The sequence below is a fragment of the Abramis brama genome, assembly GCF_963993115.1.
Source record: "Abramis brama genome assembly, chromosome: 3".
NCBI lineage: Eukaryota > Metazoa > Chordata > Actinopteri > Cypriniformes > Leuciscidae > Abramis > Abramis brama.
The window spans coordinates 22,311,501-22,324,365 of NC_139965.1; the positions used below are offsets into that span (position 1 = coordinate 22,311,501).

Sequence of the window (12,865 nt, forward strand, 5' to 3'; positions counted from 1 at the left end):
CTGTAGTGTAATTATGTGTGTGTGTGATAATTATCTTTTGTAATAATCTTTTTTTTAAATGCTTAAATGCATTTAATGCTTTGTGTATATGTGCAAGCACATAATAAGCCGCTTCACTCCACATTCACACTGCCTGATGTTCTTTTTCTCCAATTTGCGGTTGCTTTCTCTTTTCCTTTCTTCAACGAATGCATGCTCTGTATTTGTGTGTGTGCCTTGAACTTTATGCCTCATTCTGTTGTCATGGTAACGCAAAAAAAGCTCATCGGGCTGCTATGATAACCAAATACAGCATATTTAGGCAAGTGTGCAGCTTAACTGGGATAAAGTGCATAAAAACCAGATCCTGGTGTACATATGCGCGCCTTTTAATTAACCCTTTGTTCTGCGGGCCTCATTTCCATTTGATGAAGAGCATATTAGGCAGATTGCATGTGTGTGTCTGCTTCTGATGAGCTTCTATATAAAGTCTGTGGTTTTTAGCAGGTGCATGCATATGCTAGCTGACACACAGACCGAGGTGTGAATGTGTGAATGTGGCTTTGGCAGCTTACCCACCCAGACCTTTTTATCGGTTATGCAGTATTAATAAGATCTCTTCATTGAAGAGCACTGGTCAGGCTGGTGACTTTCATAATCTAAGAAAATGCGAAGAAGAGGAGGGTTATGACTTGATGACCTCGATAAAATGAATCATGTTCATTATCAAGGAACGTGAGAAAGGAAAGGAACTGAAGATTGAGCAACAACAGTATGGAAATTGAACGTGTTGGGTAAGCAAATAATGAGTAAAGAGAGAGATGGAGAAGTGCATTTAAGAATATATTAGAAGTTCACAAGTTCACACTTGCATATAATTAGATGGAGTAAAGGTTTAAATGCGTATTTGGCGTGTGGTCTGGGGGGACTCGGGAGGGCTCGGAATTTGGCCCGAACCCAGAGTATTCCCCCGGTGTAAAGGAGTAGTTAGAACTAAAAGTGTTGAGAAGGGGTGGTGGAGGGATGCTGATAAACTGTCAATGAACAGAGGTAAGTCTGCTGTATATATTACCTCTTTTATTATCATGATTATGAATCATGATATATATCATGAATCATATTATCATGATTAAAAATCATGCATTTAACTTCAGGATTCTGATAAGATGCACAAAGCTGATGAATTGCACCTTACATGAAAAAAATCGCAATTATTTGAAAAACATCAATTATTTGCAAAAACATCAAAAAATACCACAAAATGTAAGTAACTGGGGAGTGTACTTCACCCAGTGTTTAGAGAAATTTCACTTAAATTTTAGTATTTAGTTACTTTAAGTTCATGAAACTGCAGCTTAACAGTTTTAACATTAAACATCTACAAATATTTGCTAAAGTGCAAAAACGTCAAAAACACCATAAAATGCAAGTAACTGGAGGGTTACTTCAAATGTTCAGTGTGACTTCACTTGAATTTTTGTATTCTCAGAGGTACTTTGAGTTCATGAACTGCATCTTAACAATTTATAAACATTACACATCTAAAACATTTACAAATGACTGCGCAAGTCAGAAAAAAAGGAAGTACATCAGGGTTACTTCACTCAGTGTTTAGTGTAATTTCATCTGAATTTTAGTTTTCTCACAGGAGGTACTTTGAGTTCATGATGTCCTCTTAAATGGTGAAGAAATGTTGATTGATTCTTGTTGTCACAAGAAAATGTGGCATTCTCCTTAATGTCAGTCTTTGGATGTTCCCTCCACAGATGTGTTTTTAAAGTACAAACACATTCTGGGTGTAAACAGGGAAAGGAAGTTGCATTAACTGACCAATGGCAAGTTCTGTAGTGCTTGACGTCTTGGTGAGGTGATGAAAACTTGCAGAAGCGGCACTGCAATGACTTCTTGCTGAAAGCCTGCAAAATAAATAAATGACAACGCCTCCTTGCATCAAATAGCTGACGACAAGTGACAGAACAGAAATTATTTTACATAACTCTGCCAAATTTGATTAATTTGTGTCTTTAAATCACATGCAGCAATATTTTTAACATTAAAAACAAATTAATGAATTTTAAATTCATGAGGATGTCTAGTGGCGGATCCTGGCAGCAAATGAATTGGAAGTCTTGCATATTCACGTAAAGTAGCTTACTTCTGCATTGATAATAAGTGGATCACAAACACGTATATTATAACCAAAAATGCAGCTTGGGAGTCCTTCTGTTGTGAAATATAGAAGCGCTCTGTAGTTGAGAAACTCATTATGGGTGTTACTGGCACACAGGCTAATAGATTTGCACTTCTGTGGTGCTGTCAGTGAGCATGAATGAGAATGTACCAATGCAAGCATTTGTGGGTGTATTTGTGTCTTTTGTGTCATTTTGATAAATTGGCATCCCAGCAGCAGGCATTTCTTTGTTCTTGTCATTTCAGAACTTTCAGAAGTTTGTGTGTGCGTGTTTGGCACCTAAAAGCCCATTGTTGGATGTTCTTTGAGTCTGATTTGATCTGGCGTTCATGACTGAAGAGGATGGGGTCAACAGTCTCCATCTATCTCTTGTCTATAAACAAACAGCCTATCAGTGCCGGGCCTACAAGTCTTCCTCGTAATATTCCTCTTCACAGACGCTCTTTTGCTTGGCACTTGTGAATGTTCAAGTGGGTGGAACATCGTGTGTGAGTTTACTGACACACTTTTGGGTGACTTGTCTGTGGTTTTATGTCGGTGAGAGGTAACGGCCACATTCCACTTCCAGTTCAGAGTGCTAGTGTTCTGCTGTCAATTCAAAGCAGTTCTCTGAACTCCTCTCTCTCTCTCTCTCTCTCTCTCTCTCTCTCTCTCTCTCTCTCTCTCTCTCTCTCTCTCTCTCTCTCTCTCTCTATGTATATATGTATACTGTGTATATGTATATGTGTGTATATATATATATATATATATATATATACGCACGCACGCACGCACACACACACACTATATATATATATATATATATATATATATAATGTGTGTGTATATATATATATCATCATTTCTGTATACATTTTACTCAAACATATGGTTTGTTTGTTTTTAATTTGTTAATTCGGCATGTTTGCTCATAGGCACTCATTTTGGATACAGTTTTATTCATCTATTATTAGAAGTAGTAAAAGAAAAAAGCCAATCACCTGAGCCATAAATTATATGTGGCTAATTACTCTGGAGCTGAAGGAAATGCCATCATGACAACGCTGTAGGCACACCATCACAAGCCCTTCACTAAATGACTATCTAATTAAAAAGAAAGACAGCCAATAGAAAAACGGATCATTTTAGGGCCAATCTGCTTTTAATGGCCCTCCACAACTATGATATATTTGCACTATATACATATACTGTTAGGCAAAAATGTATTTTGTTAGCATACACGTCTACTTTTGCAGCCGTCAGTGGTGAAAGATTCTTTTGTCCCCATAATGACGTAGTTCCACCATCTCCAATCAGTGGCCAGCAGGGCCATGCTAGGCAGCCAAACCCTGATGACCCCTTGGAGAACAGGCTGTTTAAAGAGGTTTGGATTGGGATGCATAGATGACATAATGAAGTGAGGGATGGTGATTCAAAGAGAGAGAGAGAGTGACTCTAAAAAAGAAGGGAAAGGAATAAAGAGGGAGAAAGCACATGCTGTTATTTATCCGTCATTCGAAACAGATGGAGCTCTGGGACGCCACTCCTCTTAGAACAGGGTGAGACTATTTCCTCTCATATGCTATCCATACTTGTGACATCACAGACACGCCCATAATCAGATCTCACTCAAGAAACACACATATGCATTTATAAACTCAAGCATTCTTTGTCAAGTGTTTAGTGGACATGTGAGCAGCCTGTGTAACCCGTGTATTGTTTGGAGAGGTCAGTGAATGTGTCAGTTGGTGTGTGAGGTGTGTGTTTTCCCGTCTTCCTGTGCTAAAGGTTCGGCCGCTGCTGACGCTCTTGATGAGTGTTTTGTCACCTCCTGCTGAGAGTGAGGTTTCACTCTTCCTTTTCCTGCTGCATTCTGCATTCTTTCTCAGTATTAATTAAAAGTACATATTTACACTAAATGGTAATGGGTTAGTGAAGTTTGCGGTACTTTTGCTTTTAAAAAAATGTGAGGGTTGGGGAAAATCTCTAACATATCTAACGTATTATCTCATATCTCTTAATAGCTAACCTTCACTTTGGTTGAATTAACCAATGTATTTTCCCCAGTTTTGTTGTTTACACCTTCCTTTATTTCTCTCACGGATGTGATTTTTTCCATAGTTATACTTTATTACATTTTTTTATAATTTGAATAATAATAAAACAATTTTAGCATTTAAAATATATATTTTATTATTGAAATTATACAAAAAATGTACGATTATTAAAGAAAGAAAAGATTGTATATTGTATTTTTATCCTTTGCTGATCACATGCTTTGAGAGATTAAATATTGTTAAAATTGTATTTTTCAGTAAATATGTTAAACAGTTATTTAGGTTATTTAGTGTAGCTTGTAATGTTAATTGGAATTTCTACAAAAAAAAATAGTAGCAACATGCATTACTTGTAACTTGTTTAAGGGATAGTTCACACAAAAATGATATTTCTCTGTGTTTGTAAATGTAAATATTGCAAATACCTTGGCCATTCTTTTCCAAATAATGAAATTGAATAAGATCTCGGCCTGTCAAGCTCCAAAATGACAACACACCATAAAAGCATCATAAAATTGGTCCATAAGACTCTTCATATTGCATCATAACAGTTTGATCTGTTCGTCACCTAAAGCTGTTGTTTGACTTTATAAAGGCCGATTCACGCTACACAGACAGACGCTAACAGACACGTTTGTCGGGTTTTGTTGGATCAGTGTGTTACCCCTGTTGGCGTCTGTTGGCGTTGGTCGGGGTTTGTTTCACCCGACTGAACATGTTCAATCAGTGTTTGTCAGTGTCTGTTTGGGCAGTGTGAACATGACAGTTATTTTTTTTATAAAATTCTAAATCCAACAGCCAATGGCGTTTGTCAATGAGGTGTGAATATGAACATATGAAATATCATATTTGATATTTTTCTGATACTGTTATGGTGCATTTTGTATTAACTCTCCAGATTTCATTCATTGTAATTGCATGGGAAATAACGACAATTTAAAATGTTTCATTTTGTGTTCCACAGTAGAAAGTCATAGATGTTTTGGAATGACAAATGATTTTCTTTGTTTGTGAAAATACTACATTGCTCTTATTTGCCATGCTCTCTCTATCCTCCCTTTATGTTTTAGCTACTCTTTCATTTGTCTATTTCATATTTTCCAACATTCAGATGAGTCACTGACACCTACAATCTATTTTGTGAGCTTTCTAACTCTCTTGTTCAATCTCTTTTACTTTCCCTCTTTTTCTGGGCAGCTGCGTTTATCCATTTACTGCTTTATGTTCTTCTTTTGTCCGTCTCCGCCTCAGTCTTTTTCCCTTCCTTTTGTCCAGCTGCTTTCTGTTTGCAGAATCATTTCTTTCTTTCCTTCCTTTTGTCATGCTTCTGCCCTTTCTGTCCCTCTCTCAGTCCCAGGGAAAAGATTTCGTGTTTGCCCATGTAACCACAGATAATATTTGAGTAATTGCATTGGTTAACCACAGGTGGTCACTGGTTTTCATATTTCCAATATTTCCAAGGGGACCAAATGTAACTTTTTACCACACCTGCTAATGGCAGGTGAATAATGTTTCTTACTGGGCATAAAAGTGTTTTTCCCCCTAATGTGAGGAATATTCCACATATTTGTCACCACATCAAATATATTTTAAATAGTTGTTGTTGTTGTTTTTGGGTATGTCGCTTCCATCCAGGGCTTATAATAATAATAATTATTATTATTAGTAGTAGTATTATTTTTCAATTTTAAAGACCGCCATTCTTAAACTTCAGTTTAAACTATTCCTAATAAATGTAGGGTTAGTAAGGCCTATGGTGAGCAGCACTGTTGTAACTGGACATGTGCTGATATACGGTAATAAAATGCATCACAATAATGATTGTTGGTGAAACGGGTGAAGCAGACGCGCTGAATGAAAACGCACATTCACTCTTTGGCAGTGGATGGCACTTATGGAACAGTAGAAATGCAGCCGTAAACAAAGCAGCTGCGCTACTTTCTGTTTCTGAGCAGTATTTATATGTTTTAAACAGCCATTCAGATTTTTGTATTCGTAATGGTGTTCATCACAGCACTAAATGCTTAAATAGTTAATGCATTAACTAACGTTATTACACAGCTCTGTGGAATACTTGATTCTGATTGGTCAATCACACCATCCAGCAGAATGTAATGGCCCGATAACAACCGCTGAAAACTGATAACACAGGCTCATCCGAGTTACTAAGTCAGCAAAACTATACGCTTGCTAGGAACGTTTTTTCTTTGTGGAAGTTTTTCGTTTGGTGAGCTAATAAAATATTAAAACAAGTCAAATCTATTTTTTGTACAGTTATTTATGACTGTCTTGTTTCATACAAACGCAACCGCTGCCATTTTGCGTCTATTGTTTTGTACACTGTTAACAAACGGGTATGGTTTTAAAACAGTTTCATCTCAAATCAGTATCTCTTATATGTGTCAAAATGCTGTGTAATAAGTGGTATGACTGTGTACCGTATCTCTTAAATGTCCGTCTAGTTTGAACTTGCCGCACTAGCAACTGCTCTCTCCACCAAAGCTTTGAGTTTAGACCTAATAAAATATTTCGACTCGGATCAATATTTCATGTCTAATTATTTACCTATGTGGCAAGTAGCCGTGTGATAAGCGGGATAATGTACATCCAGCCGGCTGTTATTGCAGAATAAACCCCAATAATGCAATCCTGATTACCCTGTTGGTGTTAATTCTGAGAAATAATCCTACAGTGTGCTTTTCTTGTTGCTAAATACATTTGGTTTTAATAAGACGTTCTCTCTCTTTCCCCATTACAGAGTCTTCAAGAAGTCCAGCCCCAACTGCAAGGTAAGATTCCCCAGAGTGTGTTAGAAGGTGGAAGGTGGGCTCTTCATTGGTCTCAGTGGACCTTTTCCTTTCCTCTCTCTCTCTCTTGCTTCTCCTCCCTCATTCTCTATCCATCTCTCTGGGTTTTCTCTTCCTCTTTAAGCTCCTTTTAATTGCCTTTGTACACGTGTCTTTAAACGCTTTCTTAATTTGTTTGTTTGTTTGTTCTTTCTACTTTTCTTTCTTCCTTTGACTGTTTCTTTATCAGCACAGTGTTTGTTATCACAGCATTATTTCCTCTATAATTTCTTTCTCTCGGCTTGCATTCGGGCTATTTCCACCCTGCTGCTTCCTACCTAATTTCTCTATCCTCTCATCTCATCTCTCCCTTTTGTTCTCTGTAATGGAAAGCGTTTTACATGTGGAGGATGTGTGTTTGGAGATCACGCCGTCTAGAAGGGTTGTCTTCAGGAAGGGAGTAGATCATCTAGGGGTTAGTGTGGCATGCCTTAGGCCGTTTGTTAAACTGTTTGTGTGTGTGAGTTCCTTGATAGAGGCACCGCTTGCTTTTTGCGTTATCTCTAGGGTCTTTGTGTAGCATGATCAAACTTGTGCTGTTTTCCCAAACATGTCTCTGGTTTTCCTCTTTCCAGCTCACAGTATACTTGGGGAAGAGGGACTTTGTGGATCATCTAGATCACGTGGACCCTGTAGGTAAGTCAGATGGGAGTTCCCACTCAAAACATCTTGGGAGTTTTTGGTTGAAACAATCGACTTCCTTTCATGCCTTGGTAACATCTGTTTGCTCTTGTTGAAGGATTGCGTCTTTGTGGAGTCAGTTGTTGTTAATGGACATATACTTTTTGACATTTAATGCTTTTTGACCTACTTACCTGCTATAATGTTATAGTAACTATAATGTTACTGTGAGATTTTTGGTTTCTCTTCATATCCCCCCTGTTGAGGGAACGTCTCTCTCTCCCGGTTGCATGGCAGCCGGTAACAGGAGACTTCATTCTGCGAGATATAGACGTTTCTCTCATTACGCTTGTGTGGGGAGATTATTTCTTGTCAGGAGTATTACGTATTCTAATGGTAATCTTGTACAAGATAACTCTTATATAGTGTTAATGGTCTCTATGACTGTGAATCAATCCAAACCTCTGTGGAGGCTGAAGAATAAGACCGGAAAATACAGCAAAAACAGTAATACTGTGAAATAGTATTGCAATTTAAAATAACTATTTTCTGTTTTAACACATTTTAAAATGTCATTTATTTTTGTGATGACAAAGCTGACATGATCTTTCAGAATCATTATATGTTGATTTGGTCCTCAAGAAACTTGTCTTATTATTATAAATGTTGAAAACCGTTGTGCTGCATAAGATTTTGGTGGAAAATGTAATACAGTTTTTATTTCAGGATTCCCTCATTTTTTGATGAATAGAAAGTTCAATAGAACAAAATGTATTTGAAAAATAGATATTTTGTTACAATATAAATGTCTTTACTGTCACTTTTGATTAATGTAATGCTTCCTTGCTCAATAAAAGTATCAATTTCTTAAAAAAAAAAAAAAAACTTATTTACCCAAACTTTTCAACATTAGTGTTTCTTCTAATTGTTTATAGTTATGTCCTATGTCTTGAAAGTGCAATTTTTCTGTTTTTGTAGAAAATGGTCAATTAAGAACTGTCAAATTAAAATATGAATCCAATTAATTACATGATATACTGATTAATTCATCATATAAATCACAGTTTATATCTGAGAATAAATTTATGCCACCAAATGAAGATAGTTCTAACTTCAAAGACATTATTCTGGCAGATGTGTAACTCATTAAATAGACTTTCCATAAAGTGGCTTTTGTAGGTTAATATATTGTTTGTTTTATTGGCTAATCATTGAACAGTTTGTAGTTTGCAGTCCATACCGACCCATTTTGCAGTTGAGGTTATTTAGGGCCTCTCACACAGAATGTGCTCTTGTGAGAATCTACATTATTTATTATTTTAATTACTGATTTATGTACATGTGCAGACAGATTTTTAGTCTTTAGCCACTACCATCACACACGTTGTTTAGCACATGTATCTTATTTTTTATGGCAACAAGTTCAAAGTAGTTCAAAAACTATATATAAAATACGGTTTTGCAAAGGAATTTCTTTTAGTGACCAGTAGTTATACTGGGACTTCTGGGACTTTCTCTCTCTTCTTATTCGCTCACTGTATTTTGTCTGACTTTAGATGGAGTGCTCTTGATTGACCCAGAATACCTAAAAGACAGAAAAGGTAACACATTGATTTACTGTATCTCCATTTTTCTTGTGTTTCTTGCAAAGGTTTTTTTTTTTCTTAATCAAACCCATTATTTATTTTTCTGTCTCTCTCCTCTGTACTTTGTGCCTTTTTACCAGTTTTTGTGACCCTGACGTGTGCCTTCCGATATGGTCGTGAAGACCTGGACGTGCTGGGCCTTTCTTTCCGAAAGGATCTCTTCATCTCCAGTTTCCAGGCCTTTCCCCCTCTGCCTGAGGAGCGCAAACCGCTCAGTCGGCTACAGGAGAGACTGCTCAAGAAGCTAGGCCAGAACGCGTACCCCTTCAACTTCACGGTGACTCTTCAACTCTTACTTCTTCTCTTTTTTTTTTCACTTACACATTTCAGTTAGGGATGGGGCCGATCCGATCCAGTATCGGTATCGGGACCGATACCAGCGTAATTCACGTATCGGATTTTCCCGATCCAACCTGCGGAGATATCCGATATCCATGAGTCATGTCTGCGCTTTAAGGTTGTCTGCTGAAATGACTCCAAAAGTGATTCCCGCCGGCGAGTCTGCTAGCTGGCTGCAAACTGCGGAATGGATTTCCTAAACAGATGCGCGGCTCAATGAGACACAGAGTTATGAGACACGCCCCCGCTCAGGAAATCGTAGTTTGCGACTAGCCAACAACGTCCTCTGTGTGGAAAAATACTTCACACTGGAAACACCGCAGAGCAAGACTGCATAATGCAATGTTTGCGAAGCCGTAATTCAGAGCTCTTTGAAGCTCCCTCGCGTCGTACAACACAACGAACGCAATCAAACATTTAAAAAAGCACCACGTTACTGTGCGTTCACACCAAACGCGAATAGCGCGTCAAGTTCGCGTCTACCCCGTCTAGTTGGACGCTTGAATATTTTGAATCCATTTGCGCGTCCAGAGCGAAATTGACGCGCGTTTGAGGTGAAATCCGCTTGTCTGTTTGCAAGATGCTGATGTTGATCGAGCATTCATCGAGACGAGTTACCATGTGTGTAAGATGTTTACACTTGCACTTTTCTTATATTTCAAGACTCAAGTATTTGACATTTTGGGAATGTAATAAATATTGACATGACAATCAATTTGAAACCTGTACAGTTGCATATTTGTTTTCAGAATGGGATTTTTCCTGTTAACAGGATTTCCTGTTTTTTTAACTTCCTTTTCTGACCTTATACTTACCTCAAGTTGCCTTTTGGGACATACATGCATACATACGTACATATCATACTTGCCTGTTGAGAGAAGTTTATTTCAGCATCATATAAAATAAACAATATTAAAGCAAGAAACACAGCTCTGGTATCGGAATAGTATCGGTATCGGCCGATATCCAAATTCAGGTATCGGGATCGGATCGGAAATGAAAAAATGTGGATCGGTGCATCCCTAATTTCAGTATTTGTAATGTTCAGCTGTACATATGTGAATTGGCCTTTACACAGCACAGTAATTAGTTACAACTTTACAGGCCCAATCAAATTTACTGAAAACTGTCTTGTTAAACACTATAAAAAAATGATATTCACTTTGTTTGAATGATTTTCTTGATTGTGACCAGGTTATTTTGCTAAAGTCGTTTTATTTGTTGAAAAGATTCCTCAGAACCTTCCCTGTTCAGTGACTCTACAGCCCGGCCCAGAGGACACAGGAAAGGTAATGACATATCATTTTATTTTATAATATTTTCTCTGATGATGTGTTTACTGACATGAGGGTGCAGTAAACACAACAATAGCAAACCACAACAATCCAACGATACAATCCCGTTGGACAAAATCAAGTCCCGCACTACATGTTCTTGTTCGAGATAGTTTCACTCAGATATACAGTACTGTGAAAAAGTCTTAGGCACACAAAAAAGGGTTTAAGCCAGTTATTTATATATTTTGCTATAGTGTGTCAGTAGTAAATATTACATTCCTTTAACCATTAATTGTAATAATCTAGTGAGATTTTTATATGCACAATGAGTCTGACAACGGCCGGTATGATCCACGCAGAGATCTGATCTCACCATCATTGAGTTCATCTGAAATTGCATGAAGAAACAGAAAAAATTGAGACAGACTAAATGCTATAAAGTGAGGATGCTTTAAAAAAATAATGTCATAAATAGATATTATTTGTCAATTAACTTTTGTTAACTAAATCAAACTAATATTTATCAATATGACAACCCTTTGTGTTTAAAAAAGCTTTTGTCCAGGTACACTTGTGCATAGTTTTTCAGCTAAATTTGCAGGTCGGTTTCTTCAAATGTCTTGGAGACGTTGCCGCAGTTCTTCTGGATTTAGTCTATCTCAGTTTTTAACCCCAGACGAATTTGATTATAGTGAGACAGGGGTGTAAATCGGAGCCTACATGACGATTCGATACGATACCGATTTCTTAAGCCAACGATTCGATTATTTTCGATACTTCAGAATTCCCCCGCGATACGATTCAATACTAGATTTTTACATGATATCTATTAGGCCTAAGTTTCAAATAAATCAACAAAAATAAGAAATAATTTGCCTTTTATTGAGAATACAGAATACAATTGCATGTCACAAAGAAATAGTTTTTCCACCTCCACGAATGAGACGAGTGTTGTTCATTATGTCGCCTTGTTGAGGTAAATTGTAGTTTTCCTTGCTTTACCCCGGCCTTAAAATAAAAAAGATGACTGTGAAAAACAGTAGAATTAAATTAAATACATTTATGGTGAGATTACTACAATTTATTTAATTAAACACATTTATGGTGAAATTACTACATTTTCATGTCAATCTGTGTTCATTTTGACCACGAAACATGCGCTGTCACTTTAATTCAGCGCGTACAGCACAAATAGACTCGGTGCGGAAACGATCTCTCTGCACTGCTGTATATAAACGGACCGCAACCGCGTGCAGTGTGAAAGCTCTGACCTGTTAACATGGGTACTGAAAAAAATACGCACCGCATACGCACTGCAAACGGAGTAGGCTATGTGTGAAATGGGCGCAATCAGACAAACGGCAACTCTTACCACTGCTCCTGATCTGTTTTCCTGAAGCCAAAATACATCCATCCACACCCATGATGACTTGACGCCGACTGGAGTGTGTAACTTCACTGTCATTGCGAGCTCGCTCTGACGGATCCATCGCTCTTGAAAGTCAGACTCAACAATGTGTGTGAACATAGACTGTGAAACGTAAGTAACGCGTGTGAAGTAGAAGACAATAATGAGGTTAGCGCCACCCGCAGCTTAGTAGGTTGTACGCATATGTCGGAGCAGATGCTGAAAATAGACAGGCGGCAAAATAAACGCATTAATCGATACTCTTGCGGACGCATCGATGCATCGAATCGTCGGCTGTATAATCGATGCATCGATACGAATCGATTAATATTTACACCCCTATAGTGAGATCAGATCTTCGTGTGGAGCATATCGGCTGTTGTCAGACTCCTTGTGCATAGAAAAAAATCTTACTGGGTTATTAAAATTAATGGCAAAAGGAATGTTTGGAAATGTAAACTGATATTTCCTACTGATATGCTGCAGCAAAAGATATAAATAACTAAAAAACATTTTTTTTAA

General features: G+C 37.5%; 1 protein-coding gene across 2 annotated transcripts in view; it reads left to right on the top strand.

Annotated features, from left to right (window-relative positions):
- The window catches only part of arrb2b (arrestin, beta 2b), a 41,282-nt gene that overhangs the window by 20,673 nt on the left and 7,744 nt on the right, over positions 1 to 12,865 (top strand). Inside the window, exons 1-6 of one of the 2 annotated variants that reach the window (XM_084108547.1) lie at positions 545 to 773; positions 6,965 to 6,995; positions 7,628 to 7,688; positions 9,230 to 9,274; positions 9,400 to 9,596; positions 10,888 to 10,947. In XM_084108547.1, the coding sequence (XP_083964673.1) occupies positions 754 to 773; positions 6,965 to 6,995; positions 7,628 to 7,688; positions 9,230 to 9,274; positions 9,400 to 9,596; positions 10,888 to 10,947 (414 nt within the window). In that variant the 5' untranslated portion in view covers positions 545 to 753. Of the gene's footprint in view, positions 1 to 544; positions 774 to 6,964; positions 6,996 to 7,627; positions 7,689 to 9,229; positions 9,275 to 9,399; positions 9,597 to 10,887; positions 10,948 to 12,865 lie in introns of those variants that run through there. The other variant, XM_084108546.1, reaches the window with a different exon arrangement.